This window comes from Oculina patagonica, chromosome 2 (assembly GCF_052425735.1).
Source record: "Oculina patagonica isolate OP01 chromosome 2, crgOcupat, whole genome shotgun sequence".
NCBI classification, from domain to species: domain Eukaryota; kingdom Metazoa; phylum Cnidaria; class Anthozoa; order Scleractinia; family Oculinidae; genus Oculina; species Oculina patagonica.
The window spans coordinates 33,870,199-33,893,809 of record NC_135759.1 but is presented as its reverse complement, the minus strand read 5'-3'; the positions used below and the strand labels follow the sequence as shown (position 1 = coordinate 33,893,809).

The 23,611-nt window shown below is 36.3% G+C and overlaps 2 protein-coding genes across 2 annotated transcripts; one reads left to right on the top strand and one right to left on the bottom strand.

The window, feature by feature from the left end:
- Window positions 1–78: 78 nt before the first annotated feature.
- LOC144644293 (uncharacterized) lies at window positions 79–10,753 on the bottom strand. Its single transcript, XM_078503751.1, has 35 exons — window positions 10,531–10,753; window positions 10,184–10,314; window positions 9,959–10,024; window positions 9,547–9,614; window positions 9,232–9,305; window positions 8,593–8,651; window positions 8,294–8,363; window positions 8,129–8,202; window positions 7,844–7,952; window positions 7,574–7,668; window positions 7,247–7,431; window positions 6,953–7,020; window positions 6,766–6,827; window positions 6,541–6,657; window positions 6,309–6,413; window positions 6,097–6,200; window positions 5,676–5,718; window positions 5,403–5,477; window positions 5,235–5,305; window positions 5,009–5,090; window positions 4,786–4,848; window positions 4,513–4,575; window positions 4,328–4,390; window positions 4,188–4,250; window positions 3,995–4,057; window positions 3,486–3,548; window positions 3,168–3,278; window positions 2,841–2,927; window positions 2,645–2,719; window positions 2,330–2,404; window positions 2,153–2,203; window positions 1,588–1,830; window positions 1,267–1,476; window positions 726–821; window positions 79–433 (listed from the first exon to the last, which is right to left on the bottom strand). The coding sequence occupies exons 1-35, from the start codon at window positions 10,751–10,753 to the stop codon at window positions 278–280; spliced, it is 3,363 nt and encodes a 1,120-aa protein (XP_078359877.1). The 3' UTR covers window positions 79–277.
- A 93-nt stretch (window positions 10,754–10,846) lies between these two features.
- LOC144644297 (ADP-ribosylation factor GTPase-activating protein 2-like) lies at window positions 10,847–22,680 on the top strand. The gene is made up of 19 exons (XM_078503756.1): window positions 10,847–11,096; window positions 11,178–11,296; window positions 11,512–11,584; window positions 12,723–12,781; window positions 12,996–13,068; window positions 13,474–13,621; window positions 14,026–14,082; window positions 15,210–15,265; window positions 15,949–15,984; window positions 16,252–16,625; window positions 16,853–16,894; window positions 17,303–17,350; window positions 17,866–17,919; window positions 18,352–18,398; window positions 18,871–18,941; window positions 19,287–19,389; window positions 19,587–19,657; window positions 20,436–20,474; window positions 21,062–22,680. Exons 1-19 carry the CDS (start codon window positions 10,989–10,991, stop codon window positions 21,083–21,085), a joined length of 1,602 nt encoding a protein of 533 aa, XP_078359882.1. The 5' UTR covers window positions 10,847–10,988; the 3' UTR covers window positions 21,086–22,680.
- Window positions 22,681–23,611: the final 931 nt, after the last annotated feature.

The window sequence follows — 23,611 nt, the reverse complement described above, 5'->3', positions numbered from 1 at the left end:
ACAAAATAGATAATTGTACAGAAGGGCAAAAATTGGTTTCTTAACGACCAGGATAGCTTCTCGATTTGACACAAAACATAACTTATACCATTAACATTTATTTTCTCATGGTTTAATTTTCACAAATGCCACAATTTTGGCCCTTGAAACTAAAAAGATCAATCTAATTATTAATTTTACAAATGTCATGACGATTGCTAATGATTATCGTAATTGACCACGATAAATTATGGCAAAGATTGTCTTTATAAAAATTATTCTCAACCTCAGGCATTATTTATTCATCATCCATTGCGAACCCAAAGAGTGTATCAGAGTCAAACCAAGCAGTACTTTCTTGCTTGTCTTTCTTCCTACGCGAAAGTGGTTTAATTTTAGTTATTTTGCTCTTGAATGGAGGCTTCATCGTTTCGTGCAAGCCACGTGCTTTGCCCTAAAAAAAGGAAACATCAAACTCAATTTTGTTTAATCACGAGTTCGAAGTAATTTTAGCGATGTTGCTCAGATACACCACCGGTTCATCGGTAGTGGGCATTACTTAAAATAAGCCGGAACTATACTAACTTGAACCCATCACTGAAGTACTAATTCAGCACAGGGAGTTACTTTCAAAAACATGTAAAATTAAGGATGAGAGGCAACGTATCAGTGTGTTGGTGATCAATTGAAAGCTGCGATTTTGTACATTGAATAACTGAACTCGACACCAAGTCTTCTTAACCTACCGGAGATTTATCGTAGAGGGAATCCGGACTTTTCATATCAGGGAACAATTCCTTGAACTTCGCCATTTCCTCAGAATCATCACTTTGGATTTTTATCTGTATGAGAAAGAAAGAGTTGAAACTGAAACATATACTAAAGAGTAAAAACTGGTGAAGGTTCATACATGGTGGGAGCAGGGATGGCGCAGTGGTGAGAGCGCTCGCCTCCCACCAATGTGGCCCGGGTTCGATTCCGGCCCGGTGCCATATGTGGGTTGAGTTTGTTGTTGGTTCTTGTTCCGGCTCCGAGGGTTTTTCTCCGGGTTCTCCGGTTTTCCTCCCTCCACAAAAACCAACACTCCAAATTCCAATTCGATCTTGGATGCACGTAGTACACGTCTTTACGAGCTCCTGAGCTCTTCCGTGTCACGTGGGTAAATAAATTACATTTACAAATTACATGCAAATTAACTTATTTTCAATCCAGATGAAGGCAAGTCAAAAAGATTTTAATACCTCTCGTAAAGAAAACTACTGCTGTTGTAAAACTATTTTTCAGTACCTTCTTCTGTTTCTGTGGAACCATAGGCTTGCCTCTTGGAATTTGTTTCAATTTCTGTACTTCTGTAAATGGGGATTTCTTTTCGAGTGAGGGTTCACTGTTCCAAGAAGTTGGCTTTGGAGAAAATCGAACATTTGCTCTTGGTGTGCTCTTTTGGTTCTCCTTTTCGCTGCCTCTTTTCCTTTCGGATTTAGTACCCTTTGTTTCAAGCTATGTATGATAAACCGCAGTTCATATGCCATGTATCAGTAGTAAATTAGAAAAAACAAAATGAGATTGACAGAGGCGAAAAATAAGAATTAAAGTAAAAATCTTAGTAACCTTTAACGTTTGTTTTTCGTCCCCTTCATCTTCTGATGATGTACGTTGCTCGTCTGAGCCTGCAAAAGCTACTCTTCTCTTTTTCTGATAGACGTCGTTTTGCTTGAGTATACCACGAGGCTGTTTTGGAGTTTCGGGAACAACTGCGGAATCTTCAGGAGTCGCTTCCATCATGTTTTGATGCATTGGTTTTGGTATCGTTATTTGCACTTCAGAAGATGGCTTTCTCGGGCTTTTTAGAGGCTTTAGATGAAAAGAATAGAATCACGGATCAATGAAAATTTTATGTTTTAATCCTCCTGATGGGGATTTCCGAGTTCATGCAAATAAGCTTCTCATAAAAAAGCTTATGCCAATTTCTACCTTTTTTGGAAGAATTTTCTTGATCAATTTCAGGTTTAAAGCATACTAAATATTGCTGATATAAAGGGCGCTCAGCAGATTATGAGATTGATGACATTTTTATTACACATAGTTGCATGAGATGTATTTAGAATGTACAACAAAAATCTTGTCAAATGACTGCGAATAAGAAACACTCAAATCAAAAGGTAACTCCTCATACCTTGAGCTCCTTCTCGGCAATCTTCTCTTGCAGAAGCATGATCTCTTTATTCTACGGATGAAATATTACATATATGCATAAAATGCCCGTTTTATCACGAAGAAAGAAATGGGATTCACAATATTGCACGCGAGCATGTTGCTGATAATACCTCTATAAAACACTTCTGTGCCCTACCTTAGCCTCCAGCTGCCTTGTCAGTGTATTAACGGCTTCGGATTTTTCACGCTCTAGTCTCTCTTTATCCTTTTCCTGCGGTGAGCCAACACAAAAATTAACAATATTTTTAGGGTTCCATAGAGTTATGGTAGAAGGAGTAGATGTTTGGGAAAACAAGAACTGAGGAAACACGAGCTGCAGTTGAGTCAGGTCCCATAAGTGCGTCGAGTTCTCCAAACTGAATTTCCACCAGTGTTTCTCTAACTTGATGGAAGCATATTAACTATGGCATCGTGTAACCTTTACGTAGATTAACTACAATGAGAAGTTTACCTGATTTTTCTTTAGACGGTTCGCGTCCCTCTCAAGTTTTTCGATTTGCTCCTTGGCTTCCATAAGTCGCTTCTCCTGTAAGAAAATCAACTACCGTTATTAAAGGAGAAAATTATTTACATCTAAGTTACTATACCAATAATCCGTATCAGATTGCCGGATGTTAAACAATTCTTCTCACTTATTTGGTACTTACGTGTTGCTCCTGAGTTTCTTTCTCTGCTTTAGCACGCAAGAGTTCCAGCTCTCGCTCCTTTTGGGCTACAATTTTTTCATTTTCCAACTATCAAGAAAACGTGATAAGATGCACATTACAGTATTAATATGAATTTCAATCCGGCTCCCTGGAGTAACTGAAAATTATGATCTAAGCTTGATGCGGCTGAAAAACCAATTTTCTCCCAAAACCTGACGAGTTTTGATCCGTTAACCGGTAACCTACTGGTAGACTCTGGCTTAAGGCCGATAGAGAATAAAAGTACATTTCGAATTCTCTTAACAACGTGTGGCATAATAAATCTACCTTGTATTTTTCCAGTGTTGCGCACAGCTCATTCATCTGCTTTTCAGACTCCTTTTGGACGTTTTCCTTATCTTGTATGGCCTTTTCTTTTTCTTCTTTAAATTTTTGAACCTATTAAACGAATAAGGTATTTCGATATCACGGATAACGACAATTGCAACAAAAAGAAACAACTAAAATTAGAGCAAAATCACTATTATAGATACTGATAATGTAGTAATCATGCAGTAAAATTCTACAAAAACTGTGTAGCAAAAGCCACTCGCTGAAAAACGAAACTAGGAAACTAGGTTAACTAACAAGGAAACTTGGTCTTACTTCTTCTTCAGCTTTTTCCAGTGCTTTTGATTTCTTTGTCATTTCCTTCTTCATAATTTCCAACTGTAATGTAACAAACAAATGCATTCTAGCCAGCATCAGTCCGTAAAGGCATTTTAAAAATAGCTTGCTATTGGCTTAACTATACAACATTTTACTTGACTTTTATGATGGTTTCCGCTCAGGTTGTCGAAACCGGACGCTAGTCACCAACAACAGTCCTTTTCAGGACTACCCTTACCTGGGCTACCAAACTAAACGAATTATCCGCTATGCTCTTATCCCCAGTTTGTTGTTGAATTAAAAAGGAAAATAGGTCCAGTGAGTTTAGGCGTTAGTCCTTCGCAGCGAAGGAATAGAGCTGAATAGCAAAAACGTAATTTAGAAAAGGAAATTAAACGTCTTAGCTAGCGAGTACATAATGGCTATCACTACGATAGCCATATCTTTGCATAGATAGAGCTTGGTCGCTCTAGAGAATCGGATATGCTTCCCGGATGTAATAATACCTGTCCGTCCAAGTCCTCGCAATGACTTCTTTCCTTTTGTAAATCCTCGCTACTTTGCTTCAACTTACAATTAGAACCAAACGAAATGTCAGTAAAGTGAAAGTATGAATGTAATAAATTGTATGAAATTGTCAATGTGTTTACAATTACCTACAGTAAATAACGCGCGTGATATCAAAATTATGCTTCCTACCTTATCTGATATATCTTTAATCTGATCCTTCGAGGAAACAAGTTCGTTGGACAACTTTGATTTCTACAATGTAGAAAGTATCCACCCATCAGATATAGGTGTTATCTTTGTAGGGTGAAACAAAAATAGGCACGAATTACCTGATTTTCTAACTTGTCCACCTGCTTTGTTTGAGAGGTAACCTTGCTTTTTAACGTCTTGTTCTGTAATAAGCAAAAGGGCAATGATAATTAAGTCAGACTTGTTAGATGGGGATCAATGCAGAGATTGAGGTAGTATTCATTAAGCAAAAGAAAAGGCCCAACAAAAGTTTTGTCGAACTCACCTCTTGTTGTACTTCTTTAGTTTGCTTTGTTTTGGCTGCGAGCTGTTCCTGAAGATTTTTTGTCTACCGGAAGAACATGTACAGCACATGAAAATTACGATTGCTTTAGTTTCCTCTGTGACGTGTATTTAAGCAGAAACTCTAGGAAAATCTTAACTCTTTTTCGTAAACTTACGAAGTTTACATTATCTCAAGAAGGAACAAAAGCGGTCGAAAACGTAGTTAGTAGAAAAATCAATGTATATTTAATATTGTAAGTGTCATGTTGCATACCTTAGCTTCGAGACCTTCCAATTTCTTGGTCTTCTCTTTGAGATCGTCTTTTAACGTTCGGGTCTGTCAGAAAGACAAAAATAGCTCATTTATCTCCACATCCATAGAACACATCTGTGTGGTCGTCTCATGCAAAGACGATAAACCGTACTTGAGTTCATGACCTACGTACAACTATTAAACATAAATGTCACATGCAGTGATAGTTATAAATTGTTCTTACGCTGTCTTTTTCTTTTTCTAATATCATTGTCCTCTCTTCGTCTTGTACCGTTACATCATTCTTCATTTTTTCGAACTTTTCCCTTTAAATTAAAAAGAAAGCTAAATAAGGTAAGTCGATATTTACTTGGCGGCAGCATAAAACTCATTTTTTCGGATACAAAAAAAAAACCCCCTCTCTTTAATACTTAGGAAGTTGAGCAGCGTTGTTCTCTGCCAAAACTTACTGCAGTTTTCCATAATCTTCCTGAAGTTTCTTAATGAGCTTATTTGACTCTTTTCCGCTTTCTGAAGCACCCTGATGATAAAGATATAAATATAATACTGTCCCTTAAAGCGTTTAATACTTTGCATGATGAAAGCATGAAATAACAGTCTGATAGAAAGTTATGTACCGTCAAGCTCTTTTCTAGAACTATAGATTTTTCTTCCAAGGCAGCTATTTCATCCCTTAGTTTTCTTTCGGAGGCCTTGAAAAGAAGAAAATTAAAAAAATATTCGAAACCAATAAAACAAGAATATGAACGGAAAACATTGCCTTTCACCTCATGCAAGGCTTGGAAGTATTCAGAAACCGAGAACGCCCTTCGACAGTAAAAGTTAGTGCAACATGATATTTAGAGTTAGTAATTATTCATATCACTATCCAGCAGAAATTGGGAACATACCTTAAAGTCTTCAATTGACTTCTGGAGCTCTTCTTTTTCCTTTCTATAACAAGACAACATTGTGCTTAACTCACTCTGAGCAAAATGAAATCTCCTTTAACAGTAGAAATGTCAACTTTACGCCGTTCAGTCACTATTTCCATTCCCTTTCCCTCCAAACAGTATAAAATAAATTCCCACACGCCCACCTTAGTTCTAGACTATCACAGTAACTGTATTTTCTATATTGAGCTATATTTCAGTTCCACGTTGTATTTCTCCAGTTAGAGAACATTATTTCTAAAGCAACAACTTGTAACAACACGATCGTCACAAGAATCTGAGCTGTAATTAAATTTGAATTACATAGCTCATCGTTTTGTAAATTTTCTCAGTATATACAGTTCAAAATAGTGATAAAATAGTGATACAACTATGGTACCTTTCATCCTCAAGTTTTGTTTGAAGATCTTGTACGTTCTCTGTCAGGTATTTCTGATTGTAATTTGCATTGTAGATCTTCCCCTCAAGATCACTTATAGTTCTCTGAAGAGTTGAAGAAAAAGTCAGTATGGTTAATTTAGTTATGAAATTCTGGACTTTCAAATAGTGATCTTCGCGTTGATGTATAATAAAATTGACAATTGCCTTCACCTGTTTTTCTTCGGAGGCAAGCGTTAAAAGTCGGATCTTTTCCTCTAACTCATCTTTCTTTTTGTTGACCTGATCGAGTTCATTCATTAAAGAAGAGTTTGTTTCCTAAAACAGCAAGCAATTCATTAGTTTTAAGAAATAACGATAAAAAAAAGAAAGCGTGAATTTATACCGAAACGAGCTACCCGGGCAGTCATCGGTTCAAGCACAAGACTTGCAACGTACTAATTACCTGTAATTGAGCCTGCTTTTCTTTTGATTGCCGCAACATTTCTCCTTTAGATAATGCTCTCTCCTCCTCTTTGGAAAGGTTGGTCTGTAGATCTGCACAAGCTTTCATCAATTCATCCTAGAACACGTGTGCAAAATAAAGATAAAGTAACGAGGAGGATAAAATATTTGCCGTTTCCTTCTTAAAAACTGTGATCTGGAATTGAAGAGCTTTGAGAGTGCTTACCTTTTCTTTCAGAATATGATCGTTTAAAGTGTCTGCTTTTTCCTTCTCTCTTGTCAGAGACTCTATGAAAAAATAAAATATTTCAAATTATTAGACTATAGGCGGTTCACTGCTGGCCGGATGAAAGAAAAGATCAGATTGTCGGTATTATAAACGGACTTTTCGCTTGCAATCTTTGTAAACTTACCAAACTTAATCTGCAAAGTTTTCAGTTCTTCTGTTGTAGTTTCGTTCACTTTGGTAAGATTTAGCAGGCTTTAGAAAGGAAAAAAAATACATGGCTGAATTAGATAGGATAAAACCATAAGAAACAGCTTGTCACGAAAGTGAAACGATACTGTACCCTGCGATATGTCATAACGGAGTTTGGAAAAAAAGAAAAGAAACGGGATAAATTACGGGATAAACTAGTGACTGTATTGAGTTTCTTTGGTTTGTTTCTCCGCGTGAGTTTGGTTTTACCGCGCTGCTATTCACTTGCCTCTCTTCCAGTTTCTCTTTTTCACTTATCAAAGAAGAAAGCTGTTTCTCCAGCTCATCCAGAACTTTTCTTTGCTCCTGTTTCATCTCGAGATTATTATCTTTTAATGTCTGGTTCACTTGTTGTGCCTCTTCAACCTGCAATTGGATGACTTTGCGCTCCTCTTCGATCCTCTTGCACTCCTCCTGAAAAAGTTACGAAAAAAAGGTTTATTTTCTTTGCTAGTTCTCTGAACTAAATAAACGTTTCAGACTTTTTTCTTTCTCTATGCGATTGTACTTTGCTTTGTTTTTGTTTTCGAGGAGGATCCTTCAGTTTTGTTCTCACCTTATTAAAAGTCAACATTTCCTCTGTATTTTGTATTTGAACCTGCTGCGAGGTGATGATACTTTCAAATTTCTTCAATTTATTTTGTAACAAGGCTGTGAAATAAAAGAGAGGAACTCAACTTTGCGTCATTATGAATTCGACTGGACCATTGGTTGCTTAAACTTTCTCAACACAAATCACAGCTTACTAAACGCAGAATATCGCAGAATAGTTGTCTTTGCCAGTTAAAACTGAATCAGTGCAAGATAAAAAAAGTAGTCAAATTACCTAGCTCGTGCTCTAACGAAGTAGACTCTTCTTTGCTTTTCTCCAAAGCTGCTTCCATGGTGGAAATTTGGTTCTCCTTTGTTTTCCTGTCATTCTCAAGAAGTTGAACCTGTGCAAATTCCAAGAAATTATGAGATAAGAGGGCGGGCCTCTTGTGCCAAGAAACAAAGTAAAAGGTCATGTGAAAACGACTCTGTTTTTAATTATTTTTTTTTCTTGCATTATCACATCGCGTCATTGCACTATACAGTACGAAGTGACTCGACCAAAAAATAATCTTAATACCTGACTCCCTGCTTTATCAAGTTTCTCTGTATACTCCACGATGAATTCCTCGTGCTTCTGTCTGTGTTCGTCAACTGAAACAAAAGTATTTTAAGCTGTGAAAAATTAAATAAAATGGAAGCCAGGTCTTTGGTACATTTGAAAACAGAAAAAGACATGACTCACGTTTATTCTTCATTTCACTGCACTTTGCTGTGTGTTCAATCTGAAGATCTTGAAATTTAACTACCAATTCCTGTTGAAAAGAAATCCAGCTATAATTTGTTTAATTTTATGTACTCTCCAAGTGGGGGGGGGGGGGCCCCCCCCCCCCCCTCCCTCCCCCCCCCCCCTACGCGCCTGCAGTGAAGTATTTTACAATCTGTTGGAAACGTAGCAGAGAGCCAAGAGAGATGACACCTCTTTTATAGCATGCTACCACTAGTGGGAAGACTTCAAATGAAAAAAGATATAAATATTCTCACCTGAAACTGTTCAATACGACTTTTCTCTTGAAATCGGAGTTCGTCTCGATCTTCTTCCCCTGCAAGTATAAAAAGAAAAAGGTATGTTGTTTTCAAGGTTAACTCTTTATTCAACCACTGAGACCTACTTCCACATTTACTTTAATACACTTATGTACTGGCCAGGCCCAACGTTCATGAAAATGCAGCGGTGACAGAACCGTAGCACATTTTTTGTGTGCAGTTTCTTAAAATGTGCTTTATAGCTAAGTTCCAATGCGTAAATCTTTTTTACAATTAAAGTGTAGAAACACTTTACAGTCAATTATGGTTGGAACTAATTAAAGTAATAATAACAATCGGATGATGATGATGATGATGATGATGATGATGATGATAATGATGATGATGATAACGATAACAATGACGACGACGGCGACGATAACAATACAGTTTTTAACTAGCACGGCAGATCCAGGAAATTCAGGAACAGGGGGTTGCGACAATTTAGGGGACCGGGGGTATCCCTCAGGAAAACTTAAAAATCTTGGTTCTGTGAGATGCTATTCCCTGCCCTCTGGAAGCACTTGAGAAGGGCTGCGACCTCCGTCGGCTCTAGCTCCCCCTTAAATCCGCCTACGATTTCAGCTTAAAACTTGCCTTTATGTATATTTTCCTCCACCTTTGCAACATGATCTTTCAGTGCGTTGCACATGTCTCGGGTAGCAACGATTCTAGAAAGTACAATAATAACTGGAAATATTTATACAGGGTAGACATATCAGTGATTTAACTGTTAGCAATGTGGACCCGATTGAAAATTAATAAAAAAAAATTGATGAACAATATAAATGTTATTTCATTGGCTTTGAATGTGAAATAGTTGTAAAGGAGATAACTAGACAAACTGAGCAAACTGCAAGATGTATTAATTTACTTGACAAACTGAGCAAACTGCAAGATGTATTAATTTACTTGTGTTCAACCTCCTCCCTACTTGCAAGCTCTTCTTGAAGTTTTGAGCTGAGACTTTCATTCTGAAACTGAGAATAAAAAACACGACCAGTTTATACACTACTAAGAAGAATTGTTACCTCTGGTAATTAATTCAGTATTGTTTTCCGTATTTGATTTTCTTGGACTTTTTGTGATAAAAATCGCTTTGGCTTCTTGGCAAAACTGGTGAGTTGCTGTTTTCCGATCGTAGGATATAGAATGTCTCTTTGTATTATCAGCCAACAGATATCTACAGGACATATAAAGTGATACTCAATACCAGTCTTCAAGCTTATAAGTTCTGCACTTGATGTTTTATATAAAGATTTATACTGTGATCTCTGCACTTTCACTAGAAAATTGCAATTTTTTAAAACAAAGCTGTTTATACCTGTAAATCAAGAATTGACTTTCTCTGAGAATCTATTGTTTGCACAGCTTCTTGTAGCTTTTTCTCCTGTAAAATTGGGAAAAGAAAAAAGTTAAGAAATCACATGAAAGGATTTAGCCGTAAGAAAGCCAGTTAAGAGCAAATAAAAAATCTGTTAAAAAAGATAACATAACAAAACATAACTTGTGTTTAAATTACAAAAAAACAAAATTCTAAATATTTTACCTTTTCTTTTATTTCTATCTCTGTTGACGTTTTCCATTTTCTTATTTTCTCTGCTTCTTGATGAAGGCGAGTATGTAAGGAATGTATTCGTTCTGTTGATTGCGCTCTGTCTTTTTCCACTTTCTCTGCTTCTGCAAGTATAATTACCGTAGTTAAGTTTACTTTCTTAGACCTCATAATTTGTTGTAGTAACTTGCGAAGGATGTCAATGGTTCAGTGTAATCAAGCCTCATTGGCGTTTAGTTTTTGAGAAAATTTTCAAAACAAACGCCCGGATTTCTTCTGTCTACTCTGGTCTAAAAAACTTCTGAGCAGCATGTAGAAATAAAATAAAGTTTATCAGCTACCTTTTTCTTTCTGCCTTGGAGTGTTTGGACGAAAGTAGGCATTCGAGGGTGAGTTTACAGGTCTGATATTCAACTGATGTCCATGATGGGCAGATTTGTTGACATTTGGACTCGCAAAATACGAGCCTGATGTTTGTGGAGATTGAGAAACTGAGCTTGTAGTCAGCTTGAATAATGGCTGCTGAATGTGGTGCTTCAGTTGACTGTGAGCATGGGATTGCATCTCGTCAATGTCACCGCTCTTGGCGAAGAAGAACTAGCATGGTCTTGAAAGTAAACTTGCAATGGCAACAAAAAATTAACCAGTCTTGTTTCCTCCTCGGATAAAATTTTTGCAAATTTTTTTAAAATCCTTTTTCCCGCCACTTTTGGCGGGTACCATTGCCTCGTTATCATGCAGATAACTTGAGTCCAGTTTCTCACGCACACTTACACTAACCACGTGACACAGTTTAGTGATGACGTTTCCAAACTTCTCTCGGAAGAAGAAAATGGCGGATGCGGTGGTGAACCCGAAAGACATCGCCATTATTTTCAAGCGCTTGAAATCCCTCCCTGATAATAAGGTAAAGATTTTTGATGAAAACCATTTTCCTCTGTTCTTAATCAACTGCTGTCTAACTTTATAAGTCCTCTTTTGTTTTCAGACTTGCTTTGATTGCGGACATAACAATCCAACGTGGGCATCAGTAACTTATGGAGTTTTTCTATGTATTGATTGCTCGGCTGTTCACCGATCTCTTGGTGTTCACTTAACTTTCATTAGGTAAAGAACAATATCCCATATGTACTGTCGGAATATTTGTCTTATTTAAAGAGTAATTCTAACATGAAAACACAAAAAAATTGTGGTCGAGTGGTGTAGATGTCCATGACGATTTCCCGGTCGAATTTTGTTTCGAATCATTTGTTCTTTTGGTACCGCACGCAACAAATTAAATGATACTTACTTTCCTTCAACGTTTCATTCATTTGTTAAAGATCGACGCAACTGGATACAAATTGGACATGGCTACAGCTGAGAGCAATGCAAGTTGGTGGTAACGCGAAAGCGGTAAGACACTAAAAGTTTCAGTTCTCGAAAAAAATAATGTACCCTTCTAATTGAATTTATAAGTGGAGTCATTTCTTCTTTTAACCTTCCAGCGGGCCTTTACATGCTTTATGGAACCTCAAACGTTGATTATGGGTTTTATTGTTTTTTATTTCGTGCTACTGAACAATTCTTTCGAGGGAATCCACTTTAGACTATAATTTCGTGATGCTTATTTCGGGCAGTGTTGATTGCTTTGTTTCATTCAGTGGTTCTGTATCCAAGGTTTTGTTTTTCTAAAACCACTGTTGTTTTCGCGGGGAAATGACTTAAAGCACATCTGTAGCCATCATTTCGTTTGACCAGTTTTGTTAAGCCAGCTGTTTGAGTTCAATTTCATTTCTACATGGAAATAAGATTATTCATTTTCCAAATGACCTGTTGACCAGTGAAAATTTTTAAATATTAATATTTGCTAGAAATAATTTTCCAAAATCTGTTATGTGATCAAGTAGTTTGCTAACTTACCGGTAACTTGTTTGAAGGCTAAACAATACAAATCATTAAAGGTATTTTGCAGACAATTTCAGATTGTCAAGATTTTACTTGGTAACCACAACACCTTGAAATAAACTGTGGTATTATTCAAATCAAGACTTTAAGAGGTAGAAGGATATTTGAAGTTGTTATCTTGGACATAAATGTGAAATAATTTTTTTGCAATACCATTCTGGTTTAAGTGAGACTCAATATTTTCAACATCCAAGAATCAAACAGCAATTACTGTATATGTCTCAACATCTGAGTCAATACTTTTCATTTTGCATTTTTTTTTTCATTCTGTTTTGCTAGACATTAAGGAAATTTTATAAAAGAAAAGAGTAATGTTATTTTTTTTTTGTGTGTGTACTTTGTAACTTTCTCTTAATTATGTCGTAATTAGCATCTTAGTGCTGTAAAATGAGTGTTACTGTACATGTAGCTTTCAGCCATGCTCTAAGCAGTATTATTTTATACCACAATAATTCCTTGAGATATTTTTGTCCCTGTTTTTCTTATTTGCCAATCAGATTAGAGTTTTCAGGTTTCAAGAATCATAGAATCTTGTTTTATATTGCTCCATAGCAACTATTGTATTTTTCCTTTATTCTTTATTCAGAATGCCTTCTTTAGACAGCATGGTCTCTCAACTGAGGACACAAGTGCGAAATATAAAGGGTAAATAAAAAAAATTAAATGCCTTGTTTGTTATTGAGTAGACTACATTTTTTTTTCAAGAAAAAAAATATATCAGCAAGGATCGAGCTTTTAATTTGTTAGGATTGCAAAACATTTGTAATGAAAAGTGATGTGGTGATGTATCTTTTCAATGTATTTTTTTTATATTTTCTTTGGGTGAACTATTGACTTTTCCTTTAATTATTTTTTTTAGCCGTGTGGCTCAGATGTACAGAGAGAAGCTTGCGACACTAGCAGCAAGAGCTTTCCAACAATATGGAACCCAGGTAAGAGCTGGATAGAGTGTTCATGAACTAGTTGGGCATGTTTCATTCCAAATCTTTATTCTACTCAGCCATATCTAAAATGGGATAAAAAACTCCCCAACCCAACAACACCAAACACAAAAAAAACAGAATAATTGCAGGGGCCTGAAGTCTCTTATGTAAGAAATCTTTAGTGTCCAGCTCTAAAGCTTTCATGATAGCAAAATTATACAAGTTGCCCAAAACAAAAGTAAGTCAGCTGTGGCACCTGGGCTCTGCCAAAGCCCAGCTTTGAATTTTTGTACACATTCAAATGTACATGTATGCAGAATTACTATTTTATATTTATTGTATTATTCATATCTTTTATCTAGGATCACTTGCCACAGACTATGCAGTTAACTTTATTTTCTCTAATTTTTTCAGCTTCATTTGGATACTCACCATGGTCCGCAGTCACCAAACTCTCCTGATCGCAAAGATCATGACTTCTTCAAGGAGGTAGAGAGCCAGTCTTTTCAGCAGACTGTTGTGATACCAACAAATGGAAATGGAAAGAATGGAAACAACCCTGGTATGTGTAATGTGAATAAATAGAATCTGAATAGAAATAACAACAAGTGTGAGATGCTGTGTGGTTTTAAGTAGAGCTAACTAAGCCATTAGTATGGAAGTTTTTGGATTAAATTTCAGATGTGTTTTAATGGGGAGAAAACTGAGGTAGATATGTGAACTTACAACCCCTGGTTCTATCACTTTGTTTTTGTATTGACTCAGTACATTTATTGTTGCCTTTTTGACATTGTTGCATGACCATCAAGAAGATTGAGCTTTTGTTTTTGTTACATTTTTTATTTCTCCCATTGTACCTATCTTTATAATAGCAGCTCTGTCAACTCCCCCTTTTACCTTTGATTTTGCATTAAGCCCTTCCTTTATGCATTTAAGAATGCCAAGAGTGTTTCTTTTTCTCTACAGGCAATGATCTTAGCAAAAACATGGAAGATCTTAGTGTTTCACCTCCAAAGCATCAAGGTTAGTATTCACTTGTAGATATGTTGTGGTTCTATTTTACCCTTGGTACAATTTTCTACTTCCCTTTGCTTTATATTCATTCTTATATATTACCATAAACCAAAACAAAGGAAAAAACCGAATTGTACCAAGGGTAAAATTGGACCACAACGTAATTATTATACAGTATGAACATGCAGATTGCTGCTTTTTTTCCACTTGTACTCAGCTTGTAGGCAGTTTTCAACTGAGTGTCCTAACACCACCACCAAGTAAACTCTGCCATCACAGACACTCCAGTACCTCACTCGGGCCATGCTGGCACGGCGCGGTCGTCCGCCGGGCTCCGGCCGAGGTGGCGCTTCCTCACTTGCGTGGACGCACCAGCACGCAGTCTTCGACCTGACCCTCTATGTGCACCAGTTCTCTTAATGCTAGTGTTCATATGATAAGTAGCAGTGTCTTTGTTCTGTTGGTAGTTTCAGCATCGTGGTTAACATCAGAAAATTTCCACACTGTTTTTAACACATTGGCACATTGGGGGGGAAAGAATGGTGGGGAAAATTTAAAATTTAAAAAATAGGAAAAAAAAAAAAGAAAAAAAAAAAGGGCTTCAACGGGATTCGAACCCGTGACCTCCGCGGTACCGATACCGATGCATTGGCACATTATTGTTTAAGTCAGTGTTTTCCCTTGTACAAGAACATGTACATGATGGTGAGGTGCCTTGTTCTTGTGATGCATTATAACAGATTTTGTTATTAATGCAGGTAGCTGAAATAATGGCTTGTACATGTAGGTAGCTCCCGTAGGTGATGGATGTAGCTGGACAATGACGTGAAAATAGCCTTGCGTAAAAAGGGTTGTAGGAGATTATTCTGGTTTCACTATATGACTTCCTTGATTTGCCAAAATGAAAATCACACCCCTTTGCTGCTAACTCAAAAAGGTACAATGTACCGTCGCTTGCTCTGCGTGCCGTGCCGCCGCTTCGGGTTCCGTCCTGGTCTCCGGTGGGCGCCTTCGCCCTCCCTCCGGTCGTCCGGTGGTCCCCTTCCCTTTCCGTCTTCACTCTCCTTCCCTTCTCTGTGGCTGGCGTCGTCCCCTCCCCCCTCCGCGCCGGTAGTTAACATATTGTTCTCTTTCAGAGGTCCGTGTACCCACAATAGGAACGAGAAAGCCTGCTGCTGCTAAGAAGAAAGGGGTGAGTTTTCTTCATTTTTTATCATTTTAGTTATAAATAATAATTTATAATGTGGGTTGGCTGTAGTCTCTTAAAGAGTATCCGAGTTAAAAGAGTGATCATTATTGATGTAGGTTAAACATGCTACTTGTTGTCCATGTACATGCAGGGCCGTAACCAGGCTTAAGGCATAGACGAGGCAAGATCTTGCTAAGGGAGTCTTGGGTCATGCCCCCAGAAATCTAGAAGTTCTGAAACTTTTTTTTCAACATTTTTCTTGAGGTATTTCTTGAGACAAATAAATCCCATTCAACTGGGGATTATTTTCCCCAGCTAAACATATTTTGTTTTTCATTTTGGGTTAAAATCTAAACAAGGCAAGTGCCTTGTCTTGCCTGTTGCTAGTTATGGCCCTGACATCTAATGTGTTAAATGTTTACTACTGTTATCTCACCTTTTCAAATTAATCTGAGTCCTCTTGGAAACTTAATTACCAGTAAAGTGTATTTTTAATAATAATAATAAATAATAATAATAATAATAATAATAATAATAATAATTATAATAATAATGTTTTAAGATATTTATACAGTGTACATGGATTTTTTCTTAGTTTTTTAAATAGCCTGTAGTTACAATTTAATTGTGTACATACGGAAAAACATTACTTGTTGCTCTGACACCAATTTTTTTCTGTTTTGTAGCTTGGAGCAAAGAAAGGTGGACTGGGAGCAACCAAGGTGTGTTTCAAAATGTTAATTTTCTATATGGATTTCTTTGTATGACTTTTAAAATCTGAAGCAAGTCGCAATGCCCTTCTTTTCCTGGCGCCAGTTGTTCAACGGGTGGATAATGCTATCCACCAGATAAATCGCCATCCAGTGGATAACTATCGTACAAAACCTAGTACTTCGCTATCTGCCGGTTAGTGATTTATCTGGTGGATAGTGTTATCCGCTTTTGAGCAACTAGGGCCTGAACTAAAACATCCTGAATTTGCTCTCAAGGTAAATACAAACTTTACTGAGCTGGAGTCAAAAGCCCAACAGCAGGACAAAGACAGGGAAAAGGCAGCGCTTATGAATGCCAAAGAAGCTGAAGCAGAACTCATTTCTCCCAACCTTGCATACAACCCAGCCACCTTCAAGAAAGAAGAGGAGAAGCTGCGACACTCTGATCCCAAAAAGGCTGCGCAGCTGGAGCGTCTGGGAATGGGTTTTGGTGGGGCCAGCAGGAAGGGGACCTCAAACCCTTCTGGCAGAGGTCACTCTGCATCAGCTTCCATGGAGACCGTTGAACAATTGAGGCCTACAAAGACACAGCCAACTTTGGCTGACAAGCTCAGAGTGTCCTCAAACTCCAATATGGATTTTTTTGACAGGTAATGACAGGTCAGAAATAAAATGAAATCTTTCAGTTGCTGTATGCATGCAATAAAAAAACTGTTTTGTCTGCCAACAGCGGCATTTCCACACATTTATTTTGTTTAGAGGTACTTAAGGTACCACAGAGCTCACACTGGTCAGTAATAGCACAAGCATATAGGAGTGCTCAACATTCAGATTCATCCATACTAATCTTAGGCTTTGTGTATTTTTTTCTTTTCAGCTATGGAATGGATGGGACAAGTTTTACTGAACCACCTCCCATGTAAGTATTCATACTATAACGTTTATCATGAATTGCCCTCACTTGCAACCTATCAGTTACAAGGCCAAATGTCTAGTGATAAGTACAGTTGGGGGAATAAGAGCCGGTTTTGACAAATCTTTGTTGAAGCACTCGAAGAATATCTGAATTATGTCAACCAATCTAACATTAGTGTGAATGCTTACGAGTACTCCGAACACAATTGGGAATGTGTGTAATGTTGCTTAGCAACTTCTGGGACGAAAACCACATGTTCAGTTACATTATTTTGTACTTCTCGAAGAAGTGATGTCGCCATTTACTGGCACTTGTTTCCCCGACTGAGTATTCCTGTGAAAAACAAAATCAAGATGATTTGTTTCCTCTTCATGATTGTTTGATTGCGTTTTTCTTTTTAATTCTGTGTAGGTATGATAGTCCATTTGGATCAAGCTCCTGGGACAGAGATAGAGATAGGTATAGCATTGAGATTTTGTATAAGAAATGATTGAGAGATTTTCGGGTTTGTCCACCCATGTGTATAAATGGGTACTGAACTAAAATGCTGGGGAGCAACCCTGTAGTGGACTAGTATCCCATTTAGGGGGGTGGGGTGGGGGGGAATAGAAATACTTCTATTTTTTTTTTCTTTTTTTACCCTCCCCCTTTCCTTTCCAACCATTTACATAACATTTTACCCACTTTTTTCTAAAAACATACATAAAAAACAACAATCTTACTAAATACTTCTAGTTGTGTAATGCTCCAGGAACCAGGAAACTAGCTCTGGCAAGAATTGTGCCACTTGGCCCCATAAAGACTTTTAACTACCTTTACCTTAGTTTAGAGTTTGGCGAAATGGAAATTAATTGCAAATGTACAATAGATTAATAAAACTGTTTTGTCTGTGATCATTAGAGTTGTTTGTTATTGAATAGGGTTTAAATATTTGGACCACTTTTATAACCAATCTTTTATATTTTGCTGTGTAGGGATGAAATAAGCTCATCTTTCTCTAATGAAAGGCGATCCAGCCGTGAAGACAGGTAAAAAAAAATTTTTTTGGTGCTATTGGTGTTGTCCATTACTGTAGAACCACTTTTCCTTTCCAGTTTCCTTTTCCTTGTTTTTTTTCTTCTTCCAAATATTAATCTTTTTACACAAAGACCCAAAACTTTAAGGCAATGTATAAAGCTAAATTGGAATTTCCAGAGGGGGGGGGGGGGTCATAGGGCAAATCCCTTTGTGTGGTGGGTATGGATATTTTCTGGAACCACACAATGTTTCCTAGTTTAGCCAGGCCTAAAGACCTCTTAAGCCAGAGTACGATGCACCAACCACTACACCATGGTGCTTTCCTTTAACATTTCTGAGTTCTATGCATGTGCTGCCCACATTTAAAATTGCCATTTCTTGTCATACTTGCACCAAGTTGCTATTATAATTAAGCTTCACTGTTTTTTTTTTTCTGTTTTAAGGTTTGACAGAAGAAGAGAACCAGAACCTGTAGATTTGTCATCTTCAGGTAAAAGATAAATTTGTTCTTCAGCTTTTCTTTTGATTACTAATCTATGATCAGACCGTAGAAAAATTGAGGCAATAAAACCTGGGCTGTTTTACTTTATTTTTGGAAAGAGTGTTGCTTCTGAAAAACTCAGTGTTTGCAAGTCATAAAACTGCTTATAGACAGTAAAACTTGAAACAAGTTCCAAAGATCTTAATTGAGCATTTCAAGTCTCTGAGAGCAACTTAACATCATAAAATACAAAGGTGGTATAGTCCTTTAAGGGGTAAATCTAAAAATACATCCATGGGCTTATATTTGGGTGGCTTGCAAAGTCTGTTTTATATTGGAAGGATTTTGCAACTGAGATTCTGGGGGGCTTAATTTGTCGGCTTGTTTTTTTGGTGTGGGAGGGCTTATTTTCATAAATTTTTAAGGATGTCACAACAACACCAATTCTCTCTAAGTTACAAACATGTGCCTTTTTGTGCAGGTGAAGCTCAAAAAAAGTTTGGAAATGCCAAGAGTATTTCCTCAGCTCAGTTTTATGGAAATCAAGATCAGGTATAGTAAACTAAGTACTGAATGTGGTCTTCCCACTTTAAGGGTTTTACCATAGTTTAAAAAAAACACTTGAGTAATTACAGCTGAGTGACTGGTGTGGCATGTGAAGCAATATTTCAAACAAACCTCGCATAGATAAGAAACCCAACCAGCAAAAGGCTGACCAGTTAGTAATAAGCAACATGATGTGGCTTGGCTAAGGAGTTGAACTTAGAAACTGAATTAGAAGAATAAAATTAATGTTCCCAGCTAGTGGCAGGATAAAGGGCTTGAACCTGGGACTTACAGATTACAACTACAGTGCCATAAAACACTTGACTGACATTGTATTTTTTGTTATGTTAGGAGGAGTATGCCATCAAGTCTCGGCTGGATCGCTTTCAAGGATCTAACAGTCTTTCTAGTGCAGACCTCTTTGGCAATGATGATGATAGACCTTCCCGGTCAGGTAAGAAATCTCTAATGACGTACACTATTACCGGTAATGCATTTATGTGACAAAATAAAACAAATTACTATTTGGCAGAATTTATTTCAGTATATTAACTTCAAGCATGTTTACTGAAGACAATGAAGAACTACTGTAATGTTCAGAAAGAGTGAATGGTTAATAATATATTTACATTACATCTGTATTTTCTTTAGGTGCTTCTGGTAGTTTTTCATCAGCAGATCTCTCACAACTTAAAGAAGGAATGGCTAGAATGACTGGAAAGGTCAGAATTGGTCTTTTCGTTTGATTTTCTGTGTTATAGTTAAAACATAAATGGGACAATGAGAAAAGCCATTGAAAGATATATCATTATCAAATTAAGCATCAACATATATAGCAAATTCTATTAAATAATAAAAAATATTTGGGGGGGAGCCCAAAAAAAAAGTTGGGGGGGGGGGAAAAAAAAAAAAAAAAAAAAAAAAAAAAAAAAAAAAAAAAAAAAAAAAAAAAAAAAAAAAAAAAAAAAATTTAAAAAAAAAAAAAAAAAAAAAAAAAAAAAAAAAAAAAAAAAAAATATATATTTTTTAAAAAAAAAAAAAAAAAAATTTTTTTTTTTGGGGAAAAAAATCCAAAGGAGTAATAAAAAAAGGCGGCCCCAGGGGAGAAAGCAAAAATATTTCCCCAAGAAAAAAAAAAAAAAAAATTTTATAAAAAAAAAAAAAAAAAAAACCCAACAAACAAACCAATCAAAGCCTTAAAAAACAAAAGTAATCTATGAAGTTAAAGCTATGGAAACAGACTTTTAGCATGTACATACTCACAAGGTATTTTCTAATCAAGGATCAGTCCACCTTACCTCCTTAACGTAAATAATTATTTTTCTGTGTAGTCAAATCCAAGGCCAAGTCAAGGCAGAACCTGACTCATTTTTGATTGGTTAACAGTATATCACTTGTAATTTCAAACATGGCAGATAGCAGTTAAGTGGCCATCAACTAACTACAAAATTAAAATGTGAGTTTATGTTTACTCATGCTTATCATTATTTTTGGTTACAGTTGTCAAGTATGGCTTCAGGGGTTATAGGAACGTTACAGGTAAATGTAAATGTAAATGTATTTTGTTTACCCACGTGACACGGAAGAGCTCAGGAGCTCGTAAAGACGTGTACGTGCATCCAAGATCGAATTGGCATTTGGAGTGTTGGTTTTTGTGGAGGGAGGAAAACCGGAGAACCCGGAGAAAAACACTTAGAGCAGGAACGAGAACCAACAACAAACTCAACCCACATATGGCACCAGGCGATCGAATCCGGGCCACATGGTGGGAGGGGAGCGCTCTCACCACTGCGCCCCACCCCTTGTCTTTATTATTACATTGTTCAATTATGGAGACTGACTAGAATGTATGGGTGTTTAATTAAGTCACTGCATACAAATGAGACTTCATTACAGTTTGTTAAACCATTGTTCAAAGAAATTTAACATCTGAACCAAGCTGTAAATGTCAGCCATCTTATTGTTGACTCTGGAAAAATTAAATGAGAGAGAATGGTTTGAAAAATGCCTTGGTTGTTTTTTTTAATGTGTACACAAAATAGGTATGATCCCTGGAAGGGGTATCTTGAATTGAATTTATTTAGTAAAAAGAGGTTTCTTAGAACCTTTTCGTTCTTTTTCTGCAGAATCGTTACAGTGGGTCCAGTTGAAGATTGCCAAAGCCTTAGCAGTTTACAACTAGGAGAATTTGTCATTTTAATTAACAGTATATTAAAGTACATACAAGTTAATGTTTTGTTGACAAATGGGAACAACACATCAAGGCAAGGTCTTATCTCACTAACCAGCTATTTATTCCAATTTATTGTTTTGTTTTTGTTTTGGGGGAGTTGGTTTGTAGAACGAGAGATGATCGAGTATATAAATTTCCTCTCATACTGAGAAAGATGCAGTCCAAAATATTGACTTTTTGAAAGGAACAGGATTTACTAAGTCACTTCAGTTGTGTGTGCAGTTTAAATCAATGTGAAATACTCTCAGTGAACCAAAAATTGGCTCTTCAAATGTGGAAAAAAGGAAAGAGTTTGAAAAGATCTTTCAGGCAATAATAAAAAAAATAATGATTGTAATTGCCTATGTTATGCACAGGTAATTCTTTTTAGAATTTATTAATAATAAGCAAAAAAACACTTAACTGTTTCAAAAAGAAAGGTGTAAAAGAAAGAAATGAAATGAATTATTAGAAGAGAAAGCTTTGAAGATAATTCCACAAAACTCATGTTCTTCAAAAACAGGCCATTTCTTAGGGAATGTAGTTTAAATCATTAATGGAAATATCAACAAAGGGGAAAAAATGAGTGAAATTATGAAAACTTTTTGAATGTTTAGTTTTAGGGAACCTCAGCTGTGCAAAAAAGCTTCAAATCTCCAGAATCCTTATACGTCACAGCCCTTGATCATTTTTGTCTTATTTATTGTTTAATTGTCAAAATAAATCATCTTTTAAATCAAGTTTCACTGTTTTCCTGAATGTTTTGCTAACTTGTATACTCTTCATACTAATTTACCACATATATGATTAGAATAAACTAAATGCCTATTATATTTGCAGCACACAGGCTCTTACTTGTGGTTCCATCATGTAAATTTTAAAATCAGTAATCTTAAACAGTATGTGACATGCATGCACCAAACAACGTCAAACCATGTTAAGTAGCACTGCCTTGAACAAGTGTTGATCTCATATCCTTAATTTTAACAAACAAGTTTACTTCACAGGGGAGTGGGAATTTGTAATACCGACAGATGTACAAGGTGTAGATAACTCAATAATTATTATTGTATAATGCAAAGAGCTATCTGCATATTGGGTTCAATTTTAGTGCAATGTAAATCTATTTGTAGTGTGAACAATGTTTAACTTAGTGTTTGGCAAAAGTAGAATAAATGGAATATTTTTAAAATCCAAAGATGTTCTGTTAGAATGGAAAAAATTGTTTATTTTAACATTTACCTTTTAAACTTCCAGCAATGCTTGTCCACTATATATTGAATAAAACCACAATGTTATGAACACCCATAAAATGATTTGTCTTTAGTTACAAATTTGACTGGTGCCCTTTATTCAGATAAACCTTATATTGAATTGTTCTCGCCCAGCAAAGATGGAATTTTTACATGACTTCCATATTGGTATGCTGACTCCATATCTTATTTTTTTTTCAAATCATGTAATTTTATGTTGGGAATGCAGATTTAAAGTGCATGTTGAAAACATAATAATTTTGTTTCACATGCAATATGATATACAGTCCGACCTCTATTAAGCGGCCACCTATTAAGCGGCCACCCTCCATTAAGCGGCCACTTTCCAAAGTCCCGATTTATTTGTCACTTAACTGCTGTATTTGATACCTCTATTCAACGGCCACCTCTAGTAAGCAGCCGCGGCCACCTTTTTGCTGTCGCAAGTGTATTATTTATATGGTTTTTTACCTCCATTAAGCGGCCAGCAAAATATCTTTCCAACGAAATGGTGATATATGATAAATATTGTCCGTGAAATATCTTGAGCTAATTTTTTTGTTGTTTTTACATACTAACTGTTGAAGCAAAGGCTGAAGAATTTTGTCAACAATGTTTTGCATATTTTTCTATACATTATACATCATTATCAACCCGAAGAAATACTGTAAATTTCAACCGCCGTGCCCTCTGTGTCAGAGCTATGGGGTGAAAATGCACTTGTTGTTTTGTTACAATGAATTTTGGATTTATTCTTAAATATATTCACTTTTTAAAACATTTTGCTATATAGAGTGAATAAAACCATGTTTACGGCCATTCCTTTCCAATTTATATTGTACCTCTATTGGGCCAACCTCTATTAAGCGGCCACTTTTCGAAGTCCCGAGGGTGGCCGCTTAATAGAGGTCGGACTGTATTATTGTAGCATATTAGCACTAAGTTTATTAATAGGTACATTGTATCTATCTAAAAGGATTGTTTTGAGATGGTTAATCATTTCTGGCTAAAATTTGTTTACCGGTAATTTAAAACCAAATGCTAAGTGGGTCATTGTAAATTCAGTAAAATGGTTGATGATTCATTTCTTTCAGCTCCAGCCTAACCTAAGTTTTGGTAGTGTTCATAAGCTTAGTGCCTTGGTTTTGCTTCCTAACTTTGATTTCATCAAGATGATAAGAAACCAAGGTACTTGGCTGTCACAAATGGAA

Excerpts from the sequence above, each read along its gene's own strand:
- LOC144644293 (XM_078503751.1), bottom strand. The coding sequence starts at position 10,753 with ATGCAATCCCATGCTCACAGTCAACTGAAGCACCACATTCAGCAGCCA. Across the intron at positions 7,432-7,573 it reads AAATGTTGACTTTTAATAAG|GAGGAGTGCAAGAGGATCGA; the intron begins GTGAGAACAAAA and ends TAACTTTTTCAG. Across the intron at positions 7,021-7,246 it reads AAAGAGAAACTGGAAGAGAG|CCTGCTAAATCTTACCAAAG; the intron begins GCAAGTGAATAG and ends TCCTTTCTAAAG.
- LOC144644297 (XM_078503756.1), top strand. The coding sequence starts at position 10,989 with ATGACGTTTCCAAACTTCTCTCGGAAGAAGAAAATGGCGGATGCGGTG. Across the intron at positions 15,266-15,948 it reads CTGCTGCTAAGAAGAAAGGG|CTTGGAGCAAAGAAAGGTGG; the intron begins GTGAGTTTTCTT and ends TCTGTTTTGTAG. Across the intron at positions 17,351-17,865 it reads TGGGACAGAGATAGAGATAG|GGATGAAATAAGCTCATCTT; the intron begins GTATAGCATTGA and ends TTTGCTGTGTAG.